The sequence below is a fragment of the Manis pentadactyla genome, chromosome 9 (genome assembly GCF_030020395.1).
Source record: "Manis pentadactyla isolate mManPen7 chromosome 9, mManPen7.hap1, whole genome shotgun sequence".
Lineage (NCBI taxonomy): Eukaryota > Metazoa > Chordata > Mammalia > Pholidota > Manidae > Manis > Manis pentadactyla.
The window spans coordinates 86,030,290-86,044,247 of record NC_080027.1 but is presented as its reverse complement, the minus strand read 5'-3'; the positions used below and the strand labels follow the sequence as shown (position 1 = coordinate 86,044,247).

The following is a 13,958-nucleotide window of genomic DNA, read 5'->3' as shown; positions in this document are numbered from 1 at the left end:
TCTAAAATGGCAGCTACGAGTTCTTTGGTAGCTTTTGAATGATGGCTAATGATGATTTAAACCAGAGAGCAGTAAAGTCAAACTTCACCACTTACCCAGAATTAGAGAAGCAACCAGGTAACTCAGCCAGATGCTGAGAGTTATAAAATTCCCTAAAGGAATAAAGCCATTCACTGTTAGATTAAGTTGATATATTAAGAAAAAAAAATTTGGTCAGGCAGCATGATTGATTTTACTTTGGATCTAGTCTTGATTTTTAAAATAAACAAGTGCAACAGTTCTTGAGTGTCAAAGGAATTTGTCTAGGGTTGGCAAGCCTGCTTTGTTCTACATTAGATATGTAAGGAAACAAATGTGATTGGCTCACTTTATGTAGTAAAGCATGCAGGTAGGAGAATAAAAATGTTTTCTTAAGGCAGTATTAATTCAGAAGGCTAATTGTACAATGAGCGGAATAGTGATGCTGAAAATACTTTATGAATGCCTAGCTTTGATATTTATTGAACAATTATTGCCCTCTTTGGTTTATTTATCTTTCCCATATTTTAGCAGGTTCAGGCAACACCTCCTCAGCCCATCAAAGTACCACAGTTTATCCCCCCTCCCAGACTCACTCCACGTCCAAACTTTCTTCCACAGGTGAGTAAACCAATGACAAGCCCAGTGATAGATTTTTAAGACAAAAATCCTCCGGGCCCTTTCTGAGCAGCCTATAATTTGCTTGTCAACTCAGCTGTATTCAGATCCCACTTAGATAAAGATTCTAGCTGCCGATTTCTATACCACGGAGAAGCTTATTTTATCATCAGGGTTTCTTAGCAATGACCAAAGGCAGTAGCAGGGAGATATGAAGAAAAGGAAAATTTCTTAAGTTTAAAATAAGATACCACTATTTTAAACCTTATAATGTTAATATACTGGAAGAATTTAGCCAAAACCTGCCTGCCAGTGAGGAAGAAATGCAATTACCACTTTCCCCCCCTCCATCTACCAAAGAGAATAGGGAAGCCAAAGAGCAGCTAAACCGAAAGGGAAGCCATTCAGTTCTACTCTGGAAAGTGATAGTATTGAGCACCATACTTAAACACAGAGCTTTGCTTATTAAGATTTAGACTAGGAGTCTACACAGGGAGCTTTTTACCTAGGCCCAAGCATCTGTGTCTGTCTGTATGCTCCTCAGAGTATTCTTCTAGCACTTGAGCTGAGTTCATCATTTTCATGGCAGGTCAGGATTGCCCTAGTGTGGGCCTTGAAGGGAGTTGACTTGCCTGGTCCAGTTGCTGGGAGTTCCTATCTGAGGTCCCAAGTTTCAGACAGAAAGAAGAGAAAGGGATTTTGTGGTCAGTGACCATAAGTGATTTCTGAATTATCCCAGGGGAGGGAATAGCCAGTGCTAATTAACATAAGGTAAGATGATTTCAGCCATTTATCAGATAAATCCTTAATAAATACCTTGTGTATCAAAAAAGGAACCTAGCATTATGGATATGCCAATTTTCAAGACAGACAGTTCTCTGCCCTCAGAGAACTTAAAACACATATACAAGCAATTATAGTGTCCATCATGGGAAGTACAGGGAAGCCTGAGACCACATGGGAAGAACACCCAACTCTTTCTTAAGAGTATTACAGAAAGTTTCCTTGAAGAGTTGATATTCAATCTAAGACTTAAAATCCTGGTAAAGTTAGCCTGACAAGGTTTTGAGGGAAGAATAAAAATGTCCGAGGCAGAGGGCACAGAAGCACAAGCCCAGAATAGAGAAATTCATAGAAGCTTAAGGAACCAAAGGAGATTTGGTGTGGCTGAGCACAGTGGACCATGTGGCTGACTCTGGCTAGAGTAAAAGGTGAGACTGGAGAAGCCCAGTGGGCCAGAGCCTGTAGAACCTTGTAGGCTATATAGGAATTTGGGCCTTCCCAGGAACAGTGGGAATCTAATAAAGCATTTCAAACAGTACTTAACATGATCAGATTGTTGTTTTAGAAAAGTACTTCTTCCTACTGTGTAGAGAACAGATTGGAAATTGTCGAGACTGGGCATGAAGAAGAGTTAAGACATTGCAAACAATAATAATAGCTAATGCTTTAGAGAATCTTACTATGTGTCACTTACTATGCTAGGTGCTTTACTTGGGTTATCTATTTTAATCCTCACAACAACCCTTTGAAAGTAGGTATTAAAAGTTTTTAAAAATAAGGAATCTAAGGTTTGTTCCATGTTTTTCAGATGGTGTGTTATGACCCATTAGTAGGCTATTAAATCAATTTAATGGGTTGTAACCAGAGTTTCTAAATAAAATGAACAAAACAGTCAGAAATACTAGATTACATAGCACACAAGTATTGTTTCATGAAGTTTTTGTTTTATAGAGCTATAGATATATATCTGTATGTGTGTATTAGTTACATTGTGAAATGTATTTTCTACTGTGGGTCTGCAGCAGCCCCTACAAGGTTATCTTAAGTTCAGCTAACATTCAGACTCACAAGACTTTCAGGGGCCACACTTGACACCAGTCTACTTGGAACAACAAAGGACAGAAACTAAAGCTTGCCAACAGACAGCATCAGGCAGTTTTCTTCAGTGGGAGTCCCTATGGTAGCTCTGATAGCAGTCACTACAGCTGTCCAGGGATGATTCAGGTGTGGGGAAAGGAGCTCTTTTATCAGGGCAGTAGGAGAGCCAGCCTCACATAGAAGCCTCTGCCTCACAGGGACCAAATATATCTTGTAACAATTCCATAGGCATGACTTTCAAGTTCCCCACAATGGACATACCCAGTTGCAAGTCACCCCGCTTTGGGAAGCCATAAGCAAGGTGGCCCATCAAAGTATTTATAATCCTCCCCATTCAGATTCAGTTTAGCAGTGAAGGGTCATTTTTACCATAAGCAGTGTTGCCTGGTAACATAGTTGACATTCTTACCCTATCAGGTTTCCAGGGGAACAGAGCTAGAGAGTCACCTAAGGGTGAAACTCTCATACATAGCAGGGAAGGATTTTGCCTACAGGGTCACAGGTTGGAAAGTTTGAAATATACTGGCTTAGAGAGATCAGGTATGTTGCCTGAAGTTTATAGCTAGTAAATGCTAGAACGAAGATTTTAACCCAGGCAAGGATGATCCCATGTTTTTAATTACAGTTTTCTGCCACTGTTTCAGTAAGCCAAACAAGGTTAGAGTAGTAGCAGTGAAGATAGAGAGTAGATGTTTTTGAGAAGGATTTAGGAAGTAAAGATGGAGTAGGAAGCATCAAGAATAATTCTGAAGATTATTTAGCAAGAAAAGGACATTTACTGGGGATGATTATGTAGGAGGAAGAGTGGGTTGGAGGAAGAAACTGATGAATTTTTGACATGTTGATTTTGAACTTTTTGTGAGATTTCCAAGTAGAGATGTCCAAAAGGCAGTTGAATATATGATTCTGAAGTTAAGGAGATATCTGATCCTGAGATACAAGTGCAGAAGTCTTGAGTACATAGATGGTAATTGAAGCCAAGGATGAGTGAGAGCTCCGAGGAGTGAGGACATTGGGAAGAGAAAAAGGGGTTCCAGAACAAAGTCCTGAGAAAATACTTATATTTAGGATTAGGCAGAGGAAGCCACAAAGGAGACTTACAGAAGGAGTGACCAAGAACAGGGAGTTAGAGGGCCAGAAATGGGGGTAAATTGAAGCTGTGGATATGAAGACATTTAGACTGTGAACTAAGACCATTGGCAGCATTATTACCATACTGGGCATAAATTCTGGTGGGACCAGTCTCTGGATTAGACATTTGATGGCAGCTTGAAGAGGCAGCTTGGTGTAGGAGAGGGAGCTAAGGTTTGGAATCAGAACTGCTCTGTAGGGTAGCATTTGGACTCTCTTAAGAGCTGGAGGCTTTTTTTTATAAGATTATATATCCTGTGAGCTATAGAATTAATAATACTAAAATGAATATTAATATTTTTACTATGCCATTTCACATATATAGTGTGGAAGATCTGGCAATGTCTTAGACTTACAGGACTTGAGAAGTTTCTTTAAGTAATATGGTGATTGTTCTCTCTTTCCCCATAGGTTCGACCCAAGCCTGTGGCCCAGAATAACATTCCTATTGCCCCAGCACCTCCTCCCATGCTTGCAGCTCCTCAGCTAATCCAGAGACCTGTCATGCTGACCAAGTTCACCCCCACAACACTCCCTACCTCCCAAAATTCCATCCACCCCGTCCGTGTCGTCAATGGGCAGACTGCAACCATAGCCAAAACGTTCCCTATGGCCCAGCTCACCAGCATTGTGATAGCTACTCCGGGGACCAGACTCTCTGGACCTCAAACTGTACAGCTGAGCAAGCCAAGCCTTGAAAAACAGGTACAGGCAGCATATGCACCTGTTTGGCCAGTAGCCTTGCCATTGAGACTGGACTGTCTCTATATATATTTTATCAAAGGCTCTATCTCACCACTATTTTTGATAACCTGTTGCTTATTGTGTGATAATTTTATCTACAATGCAAAAGGACCATTCTTTACTGAAGAAAGTTGGGTTGCATCCCCTTATATCTGAATTCAGATTCCTATGTGAGTGAGCTCCCTGTGCTGGTTCTGAAGTAGAAATTCACAGAGCGATTCTGCTGCCCTCAGTCAGAAAGCACAGATAAGTTTAGTAAACAGAAAATGCCATGTTAGGTTTGACCCATTAAGAATACAGATGAGGGATATGACTATGAAATTCAGAAAGAATAAGAAAAACAAAGAAAGGGATTTCATTTCAAAGGTTTTCCCTGGTTATTACAGATAATGAAGAAGCAAATGAAAAAACTGACATTTCTAAAAAGCATTTTGTTCACCCTAGGGGATGTAAACATTTTAGCTCAAATATTGAAGTCTTTCATTTATATTTCTAAAACCAAATTTTCTCTTAAAAACAGGCTAGAGAAATGCAGGTAACATCCAAAACTACTTAAAGTTTCTATGACAGAAAAACTTCTAAAAACAAGGAAAAGGATTTATAGGCAGTCACCATATTCTGTTTAAAGAAAGACCAGTAACAAAAAAGAAGAATTTTGCAAAGAAAAAGCATCCTGTTAAAAGGAAGTTGCTTTAGAAAGGAATTGACCTCTTTCTAATGGGCTCAGGCTTGAATTCTCATTCACCTGAAAAGTCTCTGGTGATCCTGAATCTTCTGCTCCTGGATGGCTGACCGTGATTCAGAGGAGATGAATGGATGGTAGGCAATGAGCACGGAGCATCCACCTTTCTACCTAGGCAGCTTATAAATGCAGCAGATCTTGTGCTAAGAAGCTGGGTGCCAAAATCTTGTCCTCAGAAAACATGAGAGAGAACATATTTCTCTTCCTGGGGAGCTTACTCAGACCCCAGGAAATGCTTTAAGGAACATTCAGAGATAAATTACTTATACCTATTTTAGATTACAAGTTTTAAAACTTATTATTGGCAGAACTCCAGTATTAGAATATTGAAAGTAAAATGCTCAAGCTTAGGAGTTTACATAAAGGCATGTTTGGAGATCATCTGCCCTCATGTCCTGTGCTGACGCTCAGAGAATCTCTGATGAGCCTTAGTGTTCCAAAGAATGTTTTCAAAACACTACTTTAGGTTACTGAATATTACATCTGTTGATCTCCTTTTTGATAAAGATACTTTTAAGAGACAATTTTTTCAGTTAAATGTTATTTTATATTATTTTTCTATTAACAGTTTAGATTATAAGCCTCCACATATTTTCTATGCACATATTACCATTTGTAAAGCAAAAACCAAAAATCAAACAACATGTATTTTGTAATTTGCTTTTTCTCTTATTCGATCTTAAATATTTGGTCATGTCCTGGCCTTACATCTTAATAGAGCTTTCAGTTTTAATTGTAATATTATAAAAAGGTAACATTGAATTCTTAAAAACTAAAAAATATATAAATTTCTCTCTAGCAGTAAATTCCATAATTTCTCTTGTTGATCTAAAAGCAGAGTTCAGTCATTGCTGTTTTAGTTTAGCAGACCACCTGGTGTGATAGTCTTACATATTACTAAGCTCAGTCAGCCGGGATTCTCTTTAGACTGGACTCTGTTCTCACAATTCTCTCACTTTACATCTACTTTCTGTTTAATTTCCAGTATCACATTTATAGCCTTTAAGAGATATCATAGATGGACTAAGAGTGAAGCAATGTAAATATGTAGCCACCAAAGTACTGTTTGCAGCCTGTTCATAGAGTTTCCAAAACCTGTGTCCAACATTCTCTCTGTGACCAGGCTAGGTGGGTTGCTCTCTGCATTCTATTGTTTACTTTAGGGTGGTAACATTTGTTTAATAAAAAATATGTCGATTATGGGCCAGCTGCTATGTTGCATGTTGCAGGATGGATAAATCAAAGCCTTTACCCTCACAGAATTCAATCTCTGGTGCATTTGGAACAGGCACAGAGGGGAGGAAGCATGGCAAGTTATATAATTTCAAAGGCCTCCTACCTTGGCATAGGAAAGGGAAAAGGCAATGACAGTTAGAACAACAGTGGTCTCACTTCTCTGTCCCCCTGTCAGGTGTTAACCAACATCTTTATCCATCCCAGGTAAGAGGTCCCCTTTTTTATCCTCTATTAGAAACCACATTACATTGTGTCTCTGAGAAAATGAGTGGTAGGCTTTAAAGAGCTTTGAGGCTAGAAACATTTTAGGCAGAAAGGTAGATAAAGCCAGACAAACATATCCCCCATACTGCTGCCTTTTGTGTCCTTGTCCTCTCCAGCACTCTCAGATGGGGCTAAACACCTGTGGATGCCGGAATAAGATAAAGCATTTAGACTTCAGTTCTAAGGAATTATATTCATTTCTTATCTGTCCCACTCCCTGCAAGGAAGACCTAGGGTCCCCAAGGCTAAGCTACTGAATAAAACCTAGGCTCTGTGGTAAAAATTGCCAGATTGCCACCCATTTCCTATTTTCATATATATCTAGCATAGAAATATGCATAGTATCCTTCTGAAAAGGAATTCTTCAAAGATAAGAATATTGTCCAATGTATTATCCTCACATCCCAGGCTTTCCTCTTAGTAAGCTTGAGCTGGTGACTTTTTTGCTCCATTTGCTCTATTTGGATGCTTTGTATTTCTTCTCTTGCCTAATTGCTCTGGCTAGAACTTCCTCTTCAGTTGCTATTGTTGAATAGCAGTGGTGAAAGTGGGCAAACTTAGCTTACACCTGATATCAGAGGGAAAGCTTTCAGCCTTTCACTATCTAGTATGATGCTAGCTGTGGTTTCTCATAAATGCCCTTGAGAAGTTGATGAAGTTCCCTTCTAGTCTTGGTTTTCTGAATGTTTTTATAGTGAGTGGGTGTTGGATTTTGCCAAATGCTTTTTCTGCATTGAGATAATTATGTGGGGTTCTTTTGCTTTTGTTTTGTTTTTGCCTTCATATTACTTCAGTTTTCTTAAAATCTTCCATTCCTTGGGTAAGTTCCACTTTGTCATGGTATATCATCCTTTGAATATACTGTTGGATTCAGTATGCTAGTATTTTATAGAGGATTTTTGCATCCATATTTATAAGGGATATTGGTCTGTAATTTTCTATTTTTTTATGTCTTTGTCTGGCTTTGGTATCAAGGCAATTCTAACCTCAGAATGAGTTAAAAAGTATTCTTCTGTTTTTTTAGAAGAATTTGAAAGGGATTAATGCTTTTTGGGGGCGATTAGTGTTAATTCTTTAAATGTTTACTAGAATTCAGTGAAACTGTCTGATCCTAGAGTCTTCCTTTTTAGGAGGATTTTGATTACTGTTTCAATCACTTTAACTATTCTACATCTGTTGAGATTTTATATTTTGTCTTGAGTCAATTTTGGTAATTTGTGTATTTATAAGAATTTTTCCATTTCCATCCATTTTTTTAAAAATTAAAGTATCATTCATATACCATCTTAGGTTCGTTTCAAATGTACAACACAGTGGTCCATCAGTTACCCCATATTATTAAATCTTCACCCCCTCTAGTGTGGTCATTGTCTATCAATGAAGTAAGACATTTCAGAATCATTAACTGTAACCTTTGTGCTGTACTATATCCCTGTGACCAACCTATATTGTCATTGCAAATTATTGTGCTCCTTTATCCCCTTCCCCCTCCCTACCACCCTCCCTCTCTCCTCCCCCCCTCCCCTTCCCCCTTGGTAACCTCTAGTCCCTTCTCAGTGTCTGAGTCTACTGTTGTTTTGTTCTTTCTGTTTTGCTTTGTTTTTATACTCCACAAATAAGTGAAATCATTTGTTGTCTTCTCCACTTGGCTTATTTCACTGAGCATAATACCCTCTAGCTCCATCCATGTTGTTGCAAATGGCAGGATTTCTTTTCTTTTTATGGCTGAGTAATATTCCCTTGTGTATATGTATCACAGCTTCTTTATTCATTCATTAATTGATGGACACTTAGGTTGCTTCCATATCTTGGCTATTGCAAATAATGCAGCAATAAACATAGGGGTGCCTACGTCTAGAAATTTTTCCATTTCATCTGTATTTTTTAATTTGTTGGCATAAAATTTGTTCAGTGTATGCTCTCATAATTCTTTTAATTTCTGTAAGATTGACAGTAATGTCCCCACTCTCGTTTCTGATTTTCATTATTTTGCCTTCTCTCTTTTTTCTTTGTCTCACTAACAGTTTGTCAGTTTTATTGTTTCAAAGAATCAACTTTTAGTTTCATTAATTTTATTGTTTTTCTGTCCTCTATTTCATTTATTTCCACTGTAATTATTATTATTTCCTTCCTTATGCTAGCTATGGGTTTAGTTCTTTTTCTAATTCTTTAAGGTATAAAGTTAGGTTATTGATTGAGATCTTTCTTATTTTTTAATATAGATTGCTGTAGCTATAAATTTTCCTCCGAGCACTGCTTTCACTGCATCACATCAGTTTTGGTATGTTGTGTTTTCATTTTCATTTCTTTCAAAGTATTTTCTAATTAACCTACTGGTTTCTTCTTTGGCCTATAGGTTGTTTAAGAGTGTGTTGTTTAATTTCTACATAGTTTTAAATTTCCTAGTTTTCCTTTATGATAAGATTTCTAGCTTTTTCTATTGGGGTCAGAGAAGATACTTTTATGATTTCAGGCTTTTAAAATTTATTAGGGTTTGTTTTATGGCCTAAAATATGGTATGTCATGGAGAATGCTTCGTGTATACTTGAGAAGAATATATATTGTATTGTTGAGTGAACTCTTTATATGTCTGTTAGATCTAGTTGGTTTATAATGTTGTTCAAGTCCATTATTTCCTGATTGATCTTCTATCTTCATGTTCTTTCTATTACCTAAAAATTAGGTATTAAAGCCTCAAATTATTATTATAGAACTTTATTTTTTCCTTTGATTCTATCAAGATTTGCTTCATGTATTTTGAGACTCTCTTGTATATAAAACTGTCATATCTTCTTGATGAATTGACTTTTATCAATACATAATTACCTTCTTTGTTTCCTGTAACAATTCCCTACTTAAATTTTGTCTTATATTAGCATAGCCATCTCCATACTTTTTTGGTTACTGTTTACATGGAATATCTTTTTCTGTCCTTTGACTTTCTATCTTTTTATGTCTTTGGCTCTAAAATGAGTCTCCTGTAACAGTGTATATTTGGATCATGCTTTTATATCCACTCTGCTACTTTTTTGTCTTTTAATTGTGGGTTTAATGCAGTTACATTTAAATTGATTACTGAGAGGGACAGATTTATGCCATTTTTCTATTTGTTTTCTATATGTCATACATGTTTTTTTATTACTCAAATACTCCAGTACTACTGCTTTCTTTTGTTTGTTCTTTTTCTGGTGTGCTCTTATGATGCCATCTTTATTTCGTATTATTTTATAACTGGAAGATTGTACTTAATCCCCCTCACCTACTTAGTACATCCCCCCAACCCCCATTGCCCTCTGGGAACCATCACTTTGTTCTCTTTAACTATGAGTCTGTTTCTGATATGTTTTGTTTATTTTTTAGATTCCACATATAAGTGAAATCATAAAGTATTTCTCTTTCTCTGACTTATTTCACTTAGCATAATACCCTGTAGGTCCATTCATGTTGTCTCAAATAGCAAGATTTTTTTATGGCTGAATAATATTCCATGTATATATTTACCACATCTCCTTTATCCGTTCATCTATCAGTGGATACTTAAGGTGCTTCCATATCTTGGGTGTTGTAAATAATGCTGCAATAAACATAGGGATGCGTATATCTTTTCAAGTTAGTGTTTTTGTTTTTTCAGGTAAATACCCAGAAGTGGAACTACTGGATAATATGATAGTTGTCTGTTTAATTTTTTTTAGGACCTCCATACTGTTTTCCATAGTGACTGCACCAATTTACATTCCCACCAACAGTCCATGAAGGTTCCCTTTTCTCTACATCCTTGCCAACTTGTTATTTCTTATCTTTTAGATAACAGCCATTCAATAGGTATGAGGTGATATCTATCTCATTGTGGTTTTGATTTTCATTTCCCTGATGATTAGTGATTTTGAGCATATTTTCATGTGCCTGTTAGCTATCTGTATATCTTTGGAAAAATACCTATTTGGGTCCTCTGTCCATTTTTAAATGGATTGTTTGGGTTTTTTGATAGTTTTAAGTCCTTTATATATTTTGGATATTAACCCTTTATCAGATAAATGATTTGTTAATATCTTCTCCCATGTACTGGTTGCCTTTTCATTTATTGATGGTTTATTTCACTGTGTGAAAGCTTTTTGGTTTGATCTGGTCTCATTTGTTTATTTTCACTTTTGTTGTCCTTGCCTGAAACAACATCCAAAAAAATATCAATAAGACCAATTGATGTCCAGGAGTCTTCTGTCTGTGTTTTCTTCTAGGAGTTTTATGGTTTCAGGTCTTACATTTAAGTTTTTAATCCATTTTAAGTTTATTTTTGTGTGTGATGTAATAAAGTGGTCCAGTTTCATTCTCTTGCATGTAGCTGTCTAGTTTTTCCAATACCATTTGTTGAAGCAATACCATTTGTTGAAGAGATTGTCTTTTTCCCCATTTTATATTCTTGCTTCCTTTGTCACATAGTAATTGGCTGTATAAGTGAGGATTTATTTCTGGGTGCTCTATTCTGTTCCATTGATCTATGTGTCTATTTTTCTGCCAGTACTATACTGTTTTGATGACCATAGTTTTATGGTATAGTTTGAAATCCAGGTAACTTTGTTCTTCTTTCTCAAGATTGCTTTGGCTCTCCAGGGTCTTTGTGGTTTTATACCGATTTTAGGATTGTTTATTCCAGTTCTGTTCTAGTTATTTTCTTAGTGGTTACTGTGGGGATTGCAGTTAACATTCATAAATTTTTAACATTGTTATTTGAATTGATCCCAGCTTAGCTTGACTTTTATACAAAAACTTTTCTAGACTACTCTGCCCCTCCCTTTACATTATTATGTTCATAAATTACATCTTTCTATATTGTGTGCCTATTAACGTAGATTTAGAGTTAATTTTTTTATGCATTTCCTCTTTTAAATCATATAGGAAACAAGAAAAGTAGTTATAAATCAAAGATAAGATCATACTGGATTTTATATTTACCTATGTAGTTACTTTACTGGAATTCTTATTTCTTCATATGGCTTCAAATTACTAGTGTCCTTTTATTTCAGCCTGAAGAACTCCTTTTAGCATTTATTATAGGGCAGGTCTATTAGAAGTGAACTCCCATAGCTTTTTGCAAGATATAGAATTCTTGGTTGATAGCTTTTTCTTTCAGCAGTTTAAATATGTCACCCCATTGCCTCCTAGTCTCCGGTTTCCGATGAGAAACCTACTGTCAATCTTACTGAGGATGCTTCTATGTGATGCATCACATCCCTGTTGCTGCTTTTGAGACTCTCTCTTTGGTTTGGCTTTCAACATTGTGATTATAATGTGTCTGAGCATGGATCTCTTTTTAGTTTATCCTACTTTGATGTCACTGAGCATCTTGGTTGTATAGTTTCCTGTCTTTCATAAAATTTGGGAAGATATTAGCTATTATTTCTTCAAATATTATTTTTGCTTCTTTCTTTCTTCTGCTGGGAGTCCATAAGGCACATGTTGGTATGCTTGATAATGTCCCATAGCCCCTTAGTCTCTGTTCATTTCTCTTGATTTTTTTTTTTTCTCTCTGCTCCTCAGACTGGATAATTTCAATTGTCCTTTAAGTTCACTGATTCCTTCTTTTGCCTGAACTCCTCTGGTGAATTTTTCATTTCAGCTATTATACTTTTCAGCTGCAGGGTTTTTATTTGGCCCCTTTCTGATGAAATATTGTTTTCCTGGCTTCTTTTAGGTCTTTGTCCCTGGTTTCCTTTAGCTCTTTGAGCATATTAAAAACAGTTGACTTTCTCTAAAAAGTCCAATGTCTAGACTTCCTTAAAGGCCACTTTCAGTTCATTTCTTTTTTTCCTATGAATGGGCCATAGTTTCCTGTTTCTTTGTGTGCCTTCTAATATTTTATTGAAAGTTGTTCATTTTGAAATTACAGTGTAATAATGATACTTGTTCCATCCCAGGGTTTACTATTGTTGATTGTTAAGGGCTGTGGTTGTCTTGTTAGTGCCTTTTCCAAACCATTTCTGTGAAGACTGTATTTCTTGTCATGTGTTGTCACTGAAATCTCTGTTCTGTTATCTCAGTGGTCAGCTGACAGATTTCCTTAAACAACTTGAGGTAAAAAGAAAAAAAAGTAGTAATAAGTATATTATAAAAAACATTTCCCAGTCTTTGTGGACTGGCTTTTAGCAGGGGCACTCATTCATTGCTAAGCCAGGCCACTTGCAACTCTGCCTTAGCCTTCACCTCTTTTTTGTACAGAGCTCAAAGACCAGCAAGAGGTGCAAACGTAGGATGCTCTCAGATCTTCTCTAAGCATGCGTCCAGCCCTGGGAATGTGTGGTGCACTCAGATTCTCCAGGATACATGATAGCCCTTCAAAGCCCTGACTCCTCCAAGAATCTTCTTCCCCAGCCTCTTCCTTCCCAGGCCTTTGGTGTATGTACTGCTCCATCCACCGTCCCTTGTATCAGGTGACTATGGGTAACATGTCTTCATATAATTTCATCAGATGCCACCTGGAAAACCACTGCAACCTAAGATGGGCAAAATAGAGGTCAGCCTCTGCACCAGTCTTCACGGAACCACCAGACAGAGTCAAAATGCACAACCACAAGTTTTTTTTTCTTCTTTTTTTTTCTTTTGGTATCATTAATCTACAATTACCTGAACAACATTATGTTTACTAGGCTTCCCGCTTCACCAAGCCCCCACCACAAACCCCATTACAGTCACCGTCCATCTGTGTAGTAAGATGCTGTAGAATCACTACTTGTCTGCTCTGTGTTGTACAGCCCTCCCCGTGCCCCCACACACATTATACATGCTAATCGTAATGCCCCCTTCCTTTTTCCCCGCCCTTATCCCTCCCTACCCACCCATCCTCCCCAGTCCCTTTCCCATTGGTAACTGTTAGTCCATTCTTGGGTTCTGTGATTCTGCTGCTGTTTTTGAGTGAAATCATTCGGTACTTGTTTTTCTCTCCCTGGCTTATTTCACTGAGCATAATACCCTCTAGCTCCATCCATGTTGTTGCAAATGGTAGGATTTGTTTTCTTCTTATGGCTGAATAATATTCCATTGTGTATATGTACCACATCTTCTTTATCCATTCATCTACTGATGGACACTTAGGTTGCTTCCATTTCTTGGCTATTGTAAATAGTGCTGTGATAAACATAGGGGTGCACCTGTCTTTTTCAAACTGGGCTGCTGCATTCTTAGGGTAAATTCCTAGAAGTGGAATTCTTGGGTCAAATGGTATTTCTATTTTGAGCTTTTTGAGGAACCTCCAAACTGCTTTCCACAATGGTTGAACTAATTTACATTCCCACCAGCAGTGTAGGAGGGTTCCCCTTTCACCACAACCTCG

The 13,958-nt window shown here is 37.2% G+C and overlaps 1 protein-coding gene across 16 annotated transcripts in view; it reads left to right on the top strand.

The window, feature by feature from the left end:
- Window positions 1–13,958, top strand: part of PHF21A (PHD finger protein 21A) — a 265,112-nt gene that overhangs the window by 216,096 nt on the left and 35,058 nt on the right. For 14 of the 16 annotated variants that reach the window (XM_036891883.2, XM_036891880.2, XM_057507605.1 and 11 more), the window contains 2 exons: window positions 550–639; window positions 4,060–4,353. In XM_036891883.2, coding sequence (XP_036747778.1) covers window positions 550–639; window positions 4,060–4,353 — 384 coding nt within the window. The remainder of the gene's footprint in view (window positions 1–549; window positions 640–4,059; window positions 4,354–13,958) is intronic. The other 2 variants (XM_057507610.1, XM_057507613.1) reach the window with 1 other exon arrangement.